Raw genomic sequence first — 13,870 nt, 5'->3', positions numbered from 1 at the left:
GTCTATCAATTACACTACAACAAAACAGAATGATTCCCTCATTTTTTTCGACATGAAAGCTGCTCAATCTAATGATTACAAGTCTTGAATAATTATCAGTCTTGACAGCGCAAATTTCACGAACGATCATTTTCCAAAACAATTCTATGTATTCTATCTTCACCATCTTCAACCAAATCCCCCCAAAAAATAGAAATTACTTCACTCGTGTGAGTGATTCCATCAAGAAAACGAATCGTCTCCTCATGAACCTCACAATCCCCCGATTGTCGCTTTACTTTACTTGAGAGAATTCTCCAGATCCTTGAAGAATTTCCCTTCATCGAACTCCCTCCCCTCGATTTTCCTGAAGATAGCAGCCTCCTTCTCCCTAGCGGAGTTTCTCGCCTCAACCGAGTTCATGGAGCACTGGGAAACCACCTCCTCCTCCCCCTCGCTCTCGCTCGACAAAACAATGATGGAACTCGGGTCCATGGGATCCAGCACGACGCTCCCCATCCCCGAGACCCCAGGAATCACCCTATCAATGCTCAACCCTTTCTCCAGGCCCGAGGCCACCCCCTTGGGGTAATTGACGAAAGAGGGAGACTTGACCGTCTCCCTGGCCTCAGAGGAGTCATTGGTGCTGCTCGCAGGCGTCTTCTTGACAGTCTTCGACATGAAATAGTACTGATGAGAGCCCCCAGGACTCCCCTCGTTCTCCTCCTCGTCGTAAATGTTCTTGGCCATGTGCCTCAGGTGGCTGTACTCCGGGGGGAAGAACGTGTTCTCCCCGACGGGTCTCAGGAACTTGGGAAGTGAAGCTATGACGGCCGGGTCGTACTGCTGGGAGGACCCTGGCACCGGCAAACTGCAAACCTCTTTGGTGCTCGAGAATTGCTGCGAAGAGAGTTGTCTCATCGACGGAAAGAAGTGGTGAAAACTCTTCGGTATCATATCCTTCTGGCTGCGCTTCCTCTTGACGATGGAACCGTGCTTTGTCGTCAGGGACTGGAGTTTACTGAGGCTGTCCTCCTTGGAATCTGGAGAGAAACGAATTTGGGTTTATTTGAAATTCTATCGGTTTTCTATTGAACTTCCGTGGTTTTTTTTTCTATTTTATGGAAAATGTGGCGTCATTTGTGACAGTAGTCAGTGGCTGTCAGATCGTGAGGTACCATGGTAAATTATCCATTCAGTATTTTCTCTCTAGCGGAATTAGTTCGTAATCTTTATTGAAAACACTGTTTGAAAATGTTCAGTTTTGTTTCTACTTTGTTTTATTGTACTGACTCCTGCGTGATGGAAAAACAATGGAGATAACGCTCGAAAGGTAATCGACCCGGGCCTTAAATATATTCATTGAAATTTAAAAATAGTAAAGGAGAAATTTGCGGGCGGCTGTATCTTTTTACATGGTCTTCCCTTTCCTTCACTGAACATCATAGTTTTTCATTGTATATATTTATATAGGTATATTGGAAGAATTCGGGATTTCGCAGCCTCTCGTCATGATAAGACGTTTTTAATAATCACGATACGATTGAACAAACGTTCAACATATTCATTCATAACGAAATCGTCACATCCAAAAACCCTTGCGAATTTTAACAAAAATTTTATCTAGTTCGTGCAATAATAACCAACCGTCAGTATTTTGCCCACCAGCGTTAAGGATCCCTCAAAATTGTAATTTATTTCTAAAAAAAAATGGAGAATTTTCAAGAAAAATCTTGAATTTGCGAGAAAAATCCATAATTTTCTAAAAAAATCTAGAATGTTCTAGAATTCCGATAGATGGCGCCACTGCTGATAAGGAACCGTAAGGACTTTTTCCCTAAATGCCCCCCCATGATGATCTAAATGATAATCTAAATATCCAATTGATGATGAATTGCATATTTGATAATATGGAACGGTAAATTTTCTATCAAGTAAATAACATTATATTTCTTCAAAGGGATTTCCGATTATCCAAACAATCGCCAATCTTCGTAACGAAATTATCGATCAATAAATAATTCGGAATTCGAACATTAAAATTGACGAATAGTTCAATAATTTACGAGTGATATTAAGAGTAATTATCATTCATGAATGTGGCTGTTCCTACCTTCCTTCGAGGATTTGATGAAGCTCCCACAGGAGCTAAAACTCGAGCTCGAACTCAGTAATCCTGTCTTGATGCCCTGCTGACTTCTAGGGATGAAGAAAGGCGACTCTGGATCCTCGGTCAGGCACTTCTTCAAGAAGCACTTCTGAGGGACTTTGAAGGGTGAATTTCCAGGCGCTGGCGGGGGGTTCATCGTCCTCAAGGGCTGCCTCCCCGACGTCGATGGGCTGGGCCTCGAGGTCTCCTCGAGTTTCGGGAGTTTAGCCTCTGGAGACAGCGCCACTGAATTTTCAGAGAACGTCACCTGGCGTTTGGTAGTCTTCTTCGAGCTCTCAGGGGCTAATTTCAGTGCAGATGTTTGCTTGGAGCTACTGGTTCTGAGGGACTCCTGGGATCTCGTCGAGGCGTTGGAGGTCGTCGAGCTCTTGGGGCCTGCGCTGTACAGTCCTGAGGATTTTTCGCTGGTCTTGTGCTGAGAGAGAGGTTTCGGGGTCTCTGGAGGGAGTTCCCCGTAACTGATAGCCTCCAGACCCCGGACCAACGCGTAGAGCTCATCATCTGAGACCTCGTAGTTGTTCTCCAGTTTGTTGTAGACTCCGGCTAATTTGTCGTAATTTCGCTGGAGTTTGGATTCCCCTGGGGACTGGGGGGCGGCTGGAGGTGTCTGAGGCTGATTCAACTCCATTGACCCTCGAATTTCCTGAGCAAACCTGGCAGGCAACACCACAAATTATTACACAAACATGATTAAATACGAAAATTAAACACGTGATGAGTAAAGATAATAAATTCCAAAATAATTTATTTAAATCATGTGTTTAAAGGACCTTTATTTTTACGTACGAAAAAATTTAGGGTAATTTCCTTCGAGAGAAGTGATCAATGGAGAAATGTTGTACAGAAAAAAAATAGAATTCGATTTTTCTGTTTAATTTATTCTGTTGGAATATTTTCTCCGGAAATTTCTCTCCTCTAATTGTCTGATTTTTTCCTTCATTTTTTCATGAAAAGAGAAGAACTAAAAGTGGAAAAAACAGAACTTCCATATAGACAAATTCTTCTGCGCTTTTTCAGTAAAAATGATAAAATTCTACTGATATTTTTCTATTAAATAGTTCCTATTGGACATTCCTTCAAAAAACCCCCAGTAGAGCTCCGAAATTCCTCAATAGAATCGTCCAAACACCAGACATCAGCACAATCATAATTTTTAATTACAGTTGAATTTTGAATAAGTCAATTGTTAATATTACCCGTGAATTTTTCCATAAGTAAAAATTCGATTATTCTAAGGTGCAACTTCTCATGATATTACTAAAATAATGATTGATGCCATTTCTGCCAAAAGAATTGGAATTTTCACTACAAGTTGACTAAAAATCCAACAGGATTTTCTATCGAATTCGCAAGGTTTCGCGTATTGAGTTGTCCTCGTGTTGAATTGCCAGGTAATCACCTGTGAGCATCCGCCAGGACGTCCTCAGGAAGTCCTGTAGCTCGAGCCAGGACCAGCCCATAGTTCTGGATCTTCTGGACCCCTCGCTTCACTTTGTGGGTGTAAACCAGACGAGCCTCCTCGGGGCGATCTATCCCATTCGGAATCGCCTCGAAGTGGTGGTTCGTCGCATTGGGGTACAGATCGGCCAGCTTCAAGAGGTACTCGAAGTGCGTGGCGCTGAAGGTGAAGGCTTTCGAGAGCAGGAGCTTCTTGGAAATTGCCCAGGCGATTGACGCACCCTCCTCCACTGTTGTACTTCGGCAGAGCTCGTCGAGGATTACTAGGGAGTTTGGGGTGAGGGACTGAAGGATGTATTGGGCTTCTTTTATCTGAAAGTAATTTAATTAATTTTAAAACATTTTTTGATGATTTTAATCCACTAATTTCAGAGATGTTTATGAAAAAATCTGCCTCAAGTTCAGTAGTGTCTAAAGTAAATTGAAAGTTTATGTTGTAAATATTTCTAAATTCAATAACACGCAAGAAAAAAATTGGTAGAAAAACCTAGCGAATTCGCTGGATAATTCTGTTGGATTTGCTTTGAACTTTCTGTCAGTTTTTGGCCGATTGTATTAAAATGGTCAATAGAAAGTATTAGTAGAATTTTTTTATAAGAATGCTTGGGCATCAATTTTCTGAGTTTTTTACACTCGGACTTTGTAATGCAAAATAAAAAATGAATATAAATAATTATTTTTGCAAAATAAAAAATAATCCAGCGGAAAAAAACAGAAAATTTGTGCCCAATAATTCTGATAGAAAAAATCTCAAGAGAAAAATTCGAATAGAAATTCAAAACACATTGACTTTTTCCTGTTAAATATGCAATAGAATCAGCGCAAAAAGCAAGCAGAATCCTATAGAAACCCCATAGAATTCCTACAGAATTCCAATAGAATTTTCTATCGAATTCGCTAGGTTTGCTATTAAACTCTTTCACGCGTGCGATTCCGAATGAATTATTCATCAATTAACTTCTCATTGTGAAAAACCTTGTTGAAACCATTCATTTTTCCTGCATTTTTATTTGTGAATTTAAACCTGACCCTTGTGACCGATTGGTTTCGAGTCTCAGTTTTGTGTGTTACTTTCTGTAGAAAACCCTATAGTGAATTCAATAGGAAATCCTATAGAAAATCCTATAGGGAATCCCACCAGAAAAATCCTATAGGAAATGTTCGAATTCTCCATAGGATATCCTATAGGAAATATTATTCTATAGGATTTTTTCATACGTGAATGAAAGTGAAAAATGGTGAGGTTTTACTATTCTGGCACCCATGGAAAACAATAAGCTGTTCTACTTGAATAAAAAATCCAACCTCCAGCATGAAAGTCGACGCATTAAACTCGATATCATCCCTCGCCCCGAGCCTGCAAAAAATGTGATCAGTAATTCTGAACTGGGCCTTGGTGGCAGGCACGAAGCAGCCAATTTGCGCCATAATATGAAGCAAGACAATCTGCTTCAGATAAATGGTCTTCCCCCCCATGTTGGGTCCAGTGATGGTGTGAAAATTGTAGGCAGTCGACGCGACGGTGTCGTTGGGGGTGGGGCTCTCGGTCCCCAGGATGTCCATCACCGGGTGTTTACCATCCCTCACTTCCAGGCTGGCTCCAAACGTCGGCCTCACGTAGTCGGAGATCGAGCTGATGGTGGCCAGGGAGAGGATCACGTCCATCTCGGCGACGTCGTCATTGAACTGGAATAGACAACCCATTCGTCCCTTTATCGCCTCGAACATGTGACCCATGACGGTGTTGCTCATTAGGTGGATCTCGACACATGCGTCCTTGCAGTGCTGATTCTTGACGAAGAGCTCTTGAGTCGTCATGTAGACGGTTCCGCCTTTTATGTGTGCCTCGATCAGCTCTTGGGGCAGTCTCTCAAGTTCAAATTTGTAGTTTCGGGGGAGCTTCATCTCTATGTGATATCTGGTGGGGGGAAATTTTCAGGGTTTATTTCCCCCAGAGAAATTGTTTCGCATGATAATAATATTATGATAATAATATGATTCCCTCCACCGTCGAAACGACTATTTTTTAGCCAATCATGCTTCCGATCGAAGAAACATTTGTTCATATTGAAATTATTTTACGTGACAAGAAATTAATTCTCTCCATTTGTTTATGTTAGAGGAGCTATTTATTTGATTTAAATAAAGTGTATTGAGTTCAACCTTTTTACAGTGTAAACGAACAATTTGGTTACACTGTTCAAAAAATTGAAATTCCATTGACATTTGACTACTAATTTTTAGGAGAGTGATATCGAATTCCATTTAAAGAGAAGAAAAAACCATGAAATTTCACATTCTACTGGAAATTCAAAGGAATTTCGAAATTCCGTGAAATTTCAGAAGAAAGTGAATTTTCAGATTTTAGTGAGAATTCAATGAAATTTCAAATTTTTGAGCAGTAGGATAACAAGAATTCCCCTTTACGTAAATTTTAATCAAAACATGAATATTCAGTACCAAATTACGCAGAAATTTTAATGAATTGAAAATATTAAAAATGTTCAAGAATATATTCACCTGAATATTCCTGATTTCTATTAATTCTCAAGGAGTAATTGGGCTAAAAATCATTGATTTCAGTGATTTTTCCATGAAATTTTGAAAATTCAGTACAACTATAATGTGACAAAAATGTAAACCAACAAAATTCCTTCATAAGGAAAAAAATACAGGAAGAATTTGACAATTTGACATTTGACCCTCGACATTTCTTGCGATGAGCACGCCATTATTACGTACCCCAGGGTTGAAGAGTTCGCGAAAGTCAACCCCAAATTATGCCTCTTGCCAATGTCCTCCACCATCTTCTCCATGTCATCAATGAGCTCGCAGTAAGCTCTCCTCGCCACATCCAGAGAATCGCTAATCCCAACTTTTATCGCAAAGCATCTGTTGTAATTCGAGGAGGTGTACCCCTTCACAGACTGCGCTTCAGGGTGAATGAACTCGGAGATCTTCTCCCTCATGAACTCAAAGTCCTTGTTCATCAGGTGATCAGCGACTTGTTTGAAGAAGGGAGAGACTGCAGTCTTCAAAGCTGCCTTCAACTCTGGGATTACGCTCAGTGTGTGTTTGAGGAGAAGAGCGTAGTTTAGACTCCTCTCTGCGCGTTCTATTGTGTCACTATGAACATATTGAATAACTTGATAGAAAAACCAAGTGAAAAAAAAAAAATTCGCTGAAATTCTCGATATATTTCTTCGAATTTTTATCACATTGTAAGTCCCTCGAAATTTCTACGAATTTCGTCGTTGATGATTCTGAATTTTATGGAACAATCAATGGAAACTGTAAATTTCAAGTGAATAATTCCACGAAAAGGAATTGAAATCAGAGAATTTCGAGTCTATCAATTAATTGAATATTCAATTCATTGGAAATTCAATTAATTTGGGGAATTCTCATTCCCTACTGTTGAAAAATTTGGAATTCGACTTTACACAGCTAATTTCGTTCTGTTTAAAATAAAAATTTTCACCATTCATGTGAAATAGGTAAAAAAATTATGCTTAAAATGTTGAAAATATATTTTCCATTCTTTCAGAACCATTTTTCGGGCTATTTTACATAAATGGTGGATTTTTTAATAAAAAAAATAACGAAATTAGCTGTTTAGCAGTTGAACTTCAAAAAACTAATTCGCAATTATTATTGTACACATTTTTTCAAAAATTTTGGAAAAAAAAGAAACCTCCGTAGCTCTAAAAGTCGAGGCCCTAGACTATTTTCAACATTTTAAGCGCCTGCGGGACAAACGAATAATAAACAATTAATTTTTTTTGCACTAATTATTCATTTCTACAGACGAATTGATTAATAATTTAATTGAATTGATTTTTTCCATAAGATTTCTTAATTGAACATTTCCATTAAAAAAACATAATTTACTGAAGTTCAATAGAAATTCAATAAAATTATCTATCGACTGGATTCTTCACTGAAATTTTCCTACGCGTGGGGATGTTGAGTCGCGAAATTCAGGAGCCGATGGACCCCATAGAGTCTCCTGATGGCCGGATGGATGATGGCGTACAGCGATTTATTGGAGACGAGTTCGCTGACGCAATCCTGACGTTTCTGAATAGCCGAGAGGTCGCACGAGGGCTGGAGGATCGACGCTCGGAGGAGTCTCCTTCCCGCCGGGGTGGAGCAGCGGTCAAGAGCCCCGAGAAGACAAAAGTTGTATTTATTTCCGTAGCTGGTCACCAGCTCAAGGTTCTGGGCACTCTCAAGGTCGATCATCATGGCGTTCTGCGCCGCCTGGTACTCGAATCTCACTGAATTCTGGGTGTAGACAACGTGCTGAATGCTCTCGATGTACTTGAAGAGGGTGCAGACTGCGGAGAGAGCGTAGTACTTGGGCTTCACGATGAGCTCGATCGACGAGAACTCGTTTGTGCAGTGGGTTTGGATCCTTTCGAGACCTGTTACGGCCTTCCAGTGGATTCTGGAGATCTCGGTTATCTCGACGGTGGGAAAATGGGTCTTTATGGCGGTGTAGAGACTGTTGGGGTCCTTCTGATCCTTTCCCATTGTGTCTGGTATGAGAATCTGTCAATCCATTTCACAAATTCGTGGGATTAAGGGAAAATTACCTGTTCTTTCAATTAATGACGTGATGTTAATTAATGACATGATGTTAATTAATGACGTGACGTCAATTTTCGTTATCTATTGCATCAGAGTGTTGACGACTGATGAAGTTAATGATATAATGAGATATCTGATCTAACTCAGCTATTCGAATTGTGTAAAACTGTAGAATCATCAATGAAATGAAGAATTCTATTGTATTTTATTCGACTCATGAACGGGGTCGGGTAGTCTAAGCTACTGATGATGTTGATTTAAATGATGATGTTTTTAACGAGTGCCAAAGTCATTTTCAGAAATATCTGGGATTCGATAAGATTGATTTCTGGTCTGGCAACAGCTCTGTGAAATTCAGTGTAAATTAACGAATATGAATAATATTTACTCAAATTATGCGTGAATTCTTCATAAAAGAACATAGAGTAAACATTTCGTTTTGATACGAAATAATTGCAATAGTGAAGGAGACTGCAATGCCCCAGAAGATAAGAATAAAAAATTAATGAATAAAAAAAGAAAAAATGCAGATTTTTTTCGTAGGAAATTGATTCCTTGAAAAGGGTTACAAAAAAATTCATCATTTATTTTTCCCACAACTGAGTAATCAATAAAGAAATCAATTTTGATGACGAAAAAAAATTACCTCGACTGGCTGAAACATATGGATTTTCGTTAATGCATTAGCGTACGAATTGTCATCGCTCATTTGAGAAAGAATGATGTGCGGATACTGAAGATCAATGGCTGCCATTCCAACTTCTCCTCTCGCCAAGCCTCGACCGCTCGTTATCGCGAGGATTACGAAATGTTCCTCGGTGCAGGCACTCGGCGAAGAGGTTGCACTAGTCGTGCTGCAAGAATACGTTAATATAAATATTGATAGTCGGTAATGGATATCTTCAGCGTTTCCGTTTTTTTTTTCACCAAAGTAGACGAGAATAACACGAATGAAGAATGGAAAGAGATTGAATAGGACTCACTCTGTTGTCGAAAATCGGGGAATCCCCCTTTTGGCGGAGGAGCTGGGCGTGTTCTCTCGGCGAGCCCCTCTCGCTGCAGTCGGTGTTCGCGGGGTGCTCGTTGACCCCATGTTCACAAGAGACTTTAGAAGCTCTGGGATTCGATACTTGGGGACTAGAGCAATTGGCACCTTGTCTTTCGTTATTTTTCCAATTTTTCCCCGATTTCGGGCGCGATCTCGAGCCCGGGGATTCCCCAGGGTGTTCTCCTGACCAACTACGTTCATTTTCGGGGGTTTTACGGGAAAAATTATGAATTTTACGGGACTTGGATGCAGGAAAAAGGGATTTCTGCTGACTCCGATGGAATCCTTTGTTCTACTGAGGCTAATTAGGACTTCCAGGGAAAATGGCGTCAGTACGGAGGCGGTGGAACAGATGGGCACGGAAATTTGTGGACACATTCCCGGATGAAATGTTGCTTGTAATTTAGTTTGAAGGACGGTCGCCAGAGGCGCTGATGTCTCTCAAAGAATTGTTAGAAATTTTATTTCTTCGTGAGTACAGCTACAATTCTAAATAGAAAATTGTTGAATAAAGAAGGAATATTGAAATGGGAGTGGATGTTTTTCTGTAATTAAATGGTTGATTCATCTTCGCAATGAAGAGTTTTAGGAGAAAAAGTGAACAGATATTTGTAATTAATCAGTTCATAGATCTTGTGAGTTCATAGATCTTCAGACAATGAATAAAATCAAGAAATGAAAAACGAAAAAAATGCAAATAATGAATACGCATTCGCAATTAATGGTTATGAACAGATGCTCATAGTCAGATATTTATTTACAAACGTAATATTTTCCGTCCAACGTGTACATGATAAATTCAAGATAACAGGGTTTTTCGGGGAAAATTATGGATTTTAATGGGCTTGGATGCAGGAGAAAGGGATTTCTGCTGACTCTGATGGAATCCTTTGGTCTGTTGAAGCTAATTATGAGCTTCACATGTTGGGGGGGGGGGGTTGTAAAATCTCAGATGGACACATCCCTGGATGGAATGTTACTTGTAATTTAGTTTGAAGGACGGTCGCCAGAGGCGCTGATGTCTCTCAAAGAATTGTTAGAAATTTTATTTTTTCGTGAGTGCAGCTACAATTCTAAATAGAAAATTGTTGAATAAAGAAGAAATATTGAAATGGGAGTGGATGTTTTTCTGTAATTAAATGGTCGATTCATCTTCTCAATGAAGAGTTTTAGGAGAAAAAGTGAACAGATATTTGTAATTAATCAGTTCATAGATCTTGTGAGTTCATAGATCTTCAGACAATGAATAAAATCAAGAAATGAAAAACGAAAAAAATGCAAATAATGAATACGCATTCGCAATTAATCTGTTCATAGTAAGATATTTATTTACAAACGTAATATTTTCCGTCCAACGTGTACATGATAAATTGAAGATAACAGGCATAAGCTGCAATGAATAAATAATACAATCACAATCCCTATTTCATGTATAATAATTAGTAATCAAATAAATAGCCCCATTACAATCGTCAAATTGTTCAAGGCTCTCAAATTCATTATGTACAATTACTGAATTTATTTAAAAAATGAAGAAAATGAATACATTATTTCTCCGTACACCGAGATAGTTACAGTAAAAACTTTAGATTTTCACTTTTACTCTCATAAAATTTGGCAAGACAAAAGGATATCTCAGGGTTCATTACCTTACATTTCATTAATCATCGAGATGTTCTCAAGCTAACTACATTAATGAGTCGAGGAATTATCATACATTGGTCGCAATTTTTCGATGATTGATCGTTACAATTATCCCTTAAAAATATATATTTTAACTCTCTTAACTACGATTGCTCCTTCACTTTTATATCAATAATCAACGACTTCTCAATGCAATCGCACTATTAATGATTTCAAAAGCAGCAGACGATAACCAGAAACTCGTTTCAATTAATTTTCTCACCTACTTATAACTCTCCTGTCATACGTTATGAATTTATCACATCGTTTCTCTCATATTTTCACCGGTGAAAATAATGGAAATATTGAAACATGAAAATTACTTCGAGCCTCTTCCCTCAAACATCTTTCCATTCAATAATCCGATAATATTACATGAATATTTACAATTCTCCATGGATTCTCCAACAATGCTCCGCACTCTTCTACTTATCTCAAGCTTTTTCATTTGAACATTAAAAGGCAAATGGGAATCCACAAATTATTCCCTCCAAAAACCACCAGAGACTAATTCAATTAAATTCCCTACATTTGTAAAATCATTAAAAAACATTTTAATCGATAAATCATCCACTGAATTATTTAAAAAATGTACTCTTTATATTTACATGGAGAAATGATAAAAATTGAAATCAGGTTTATGATAAATTGCACAATCACAATTCACAAGTAAATGATGTGTATATAATTGACACGTTAAAAACATTTTACCAAAAAGATTTGGTAGTGATTTATAACTTTCACGAGTGAGCTTTGTCAGCCCTATATCTCCTCCACTAATAGTCATCGATTTAATAAATAGAACTCTTCATCTCTCCTTCATCTTCAATGTGACCTTCATGATTGATATTGATTCAGATATGATTGAATGAATTCTCCAGAATTAATGGAATTATGCACTAAAGACTGATCCTCTCGACGAATCAATTAAACATGACTCTCAAGAGGTACTTTAAACACTTTCGACGCTAGATTGGCATCTGGCAGAGATTGTGGTCGTGTATTGGTGACATTAAACACCACATTACTGGGTCCACGAAATGAAACTTCAATGAGAAAACTGGTGTCAGCGACATTGACCCTGTTGCTGCTCAAATCAGGTGAACTAGTCCTCAGCTGACTCTTCTTCGGTTTCGCGTCATTCTTGATGACCTTTTCATTCTCCGACTGGAGTTTATTGTCGAGCCAATGGACCTTGTCAAAGTCCTTGGTGCCACCCACTGTGTGTCGTCGCTTGATGGACCTCTCTGGCATTCCATTCTTTCGCTTCAACTTCGTTGCACTCTCCTTTCTCACTGATTGCCTCCTCTTGCTGATGTTGCACTCGGTTTTTTCCGTTTTCGTTAACGATTCTGAACGCTTCAACTTCGTGTTTGGGGACTCTGAGCGCTCTGCGTGCTTATTAAGACTCTCTGAACGCTTGAGTTTACCATTCGTGGGGGAGGCTAGCCTGTCAGAGTGCTTGTTCAGGCTCTCCGAGCGTTTTAGCTTCGACGAGGCTGTTTCAGTCCTCTTGTTGAGTGATTCTGATCTCTTGAGGCGCGATCTCGACTCGCTGCTCGCCTGGCTCAGGCTCTCGAACTTCTGCAGCTTGTTGGAGTACGAGGGGTCCAGGGACTTTCTCTCGGCGTCCTGGGGCTGCTTAGACTCGGCGGGGGGTGCTGTCGTCTGATCCTCCTTTGCCTCCAAGTGTTTGGTCTTCGGTGTTTCCGTTTTTGGGTGCTCGTCCTTCTCGGTTGCGTCCAGCAGGGATCCACCGTCCGAGGAATCCGTTCCTGCTGTGCTCGTGTCCGCCGGACGACGAAGATTGAGATCGTTGTTCGGGGTTGGGGCGTCACGTTTCGATTTCTCGGGGGGCTTCAGGAGGGGGGAACTCTGGAGTTTCTCTTGTGGATCCTGAAATGTTTTGAGGAGTTGAAGAATAATTTTATTCATTGTTTGAAGTATTTGGGACGATAATGGTGGTTTTTACGTGAAAGTAGGGGGAATTAACGAATTCATTCATTTTATTTTTGGAGAAAATGACATCGAGATGATGGCGAATCAATTTATTTTATTATGGAAGAATGAGTTGTTAAGCTACAAAAAGGGTTTATTGACATTTCCCCAAAAGCTATTCGAGAATAACATAATTAAGAAAGTTAAATGGTATCAGCGATTTTTCCCAGGAGGAAGTGTAATTAGCTCTGTATTTAGTGATTTTAATTTTGAAAATATCAAGAATAGGCTTTTTTAGCTTATGAAATTCTCCATTAAAATGATTTCAGACTCATGATCAAGATAATTTAGTGTTCAGCTACAAAAAGGGTTCATTGATATTTCCCCAAAAGCTATTCGAAAATAACATAATTAAGAAAGTTAAATGGTATCAGCGATTTTTCCCAGGATAAAGTGTAATTAGCTCCGTATTTAGTGATTTTAATTTTTAAAATATCAAGAAACAGTTTTTTAGTTTAGGAAATTCTCCATTAAAATGATTTCAGACTCATCATCAAAATAATTTAGTATTCAGCTACAAAAAGGCTTTTTTGATATTTCCCCAAAAGCTATTCGAGAATAACATAATTAAGAAAGTTAAATGGTATCAGCGATTTTTCCCAGGAGGAAGTGTAATTAGCTCCGTATTTAGTGATTTTAATTTTGAAAATATCAAGAATAGGTTTTTTTAGCTTATGAAATTCTCCATTAAAATGATCTCAGACTCATGATCAAAATAATTTAGTGTTCAGCTACAAAAAAGATTTATTGATATTTTCCCAAAAGCTATTCGAGGATAACATAATTAAGAAAGTTAAATGGTATCAGCGATTTTTCCCAGGATAAAGTGTAATTAGCTCCGTATTTAGTGATTTTAATTTTTAAAATATCAAGAAACAGTTTTTTAGTTTAGGAAATTCTCCATTAAAATGATTTCAGACTCATGATCAAAATAATTTAGT

General features: G+C 38.7%; 2 protein-coding genes across 6 annotated transcripts in view; both read right to left on the bottom strand.

Annotated features, from left to right (window-relative positions):
* Positions 1-279: 279 nt before the first annotated feature.
* LOC114841495 (mutS protein homolog 4-like) lies at positions 280-9,002 on the bottom strand. The gene is made up of 7 exons (XM_029126495.1): positions 8,847-9,002; positions 7,563-8,161; positions 6,350-6,733; positions 4,913-5,525; positions 3,549-3,919; positions 2,093-2,802; positions 280-1,022 (listed from the first exon to the last, which is right to left on the bottom strand). The coding sequence occupies exons 1-7, from the start codon at positions 8,952-8,954 to the stop codon at positions 280-282; spliced, it is 3,528 nt and encodes a 1,175-aa protein (XP_028982328.1). The 5' UTR covers positions 8,955-9,002.
* Positions 9,003-10,550: 1,548 nt separating this feature from the next.
* LOC107042685 (rho GTPase-activating protein 21) overlaps positions 10,551-13,870 on the bottom strand; it is a 120,586-nt gene continuing 117,266 nt past the window's right edge. For all 5 annotated transcript variants that reach the window (XM_015263835.1, XM_015263843.1, XM_015263851.1 and 2 more), the window contains one exon: positions 10,551-12,827. In XM_015263835.1, coding sequence (XP_015119321.1) covers positions 11,859-12,827 — 969 coding nt within the window. In that variant the 3' untranslated portion in view covers positions 10,551-11,858. The remainder of the gene's footprint in view (positions 12,828-13,870) is intronic.

The sequence above is a fragment of the Diachasma alloeum genome, unplaced genomic scaffold (assembly GCF_001412515.2).
Source record: "Diachasma alloeum isolate Michigan unplaced genomic scaffold, Dall2.0 Dall_scaffold_00179, whole genome shotgun sequence".
NCBI lineage: Eukaryota > Metazoa > Arthropoda > Insecta > Hymenoptera > Braconidae > Diachasma > Diachasma alloeum.
The sequence above is the reverse complement of the archived record's forward strand: the minus strand, read 5'-3'. Positions and strand labels throughout refer to the sequence as shown.

Excerpts from the sequence above, each read along its gene's own strand:
- LOC114841495 (XM_029126495.1), bottom strand. The coding sequence starts at position 8,954 with ATGGCAGCCATTGATCTTCAGTATCCGCACATCATTCTTTCTCAAATG. Across the intron at positions 8,162-8,846 it reads ATATGTTTCAGCCAGTCGAG|ATTCTCATACCAGACACAAT; the intron begins GTAATTTTTTTT and ends ATGGATTGACAG. Across the intron at positions 6,734-7,562 it reads GCGACTCAACATCCCCACGC|TGACACAATAGAACGCGCAG; the intron begins GTAGGAAAATTT and ends ATATGTTCATAG.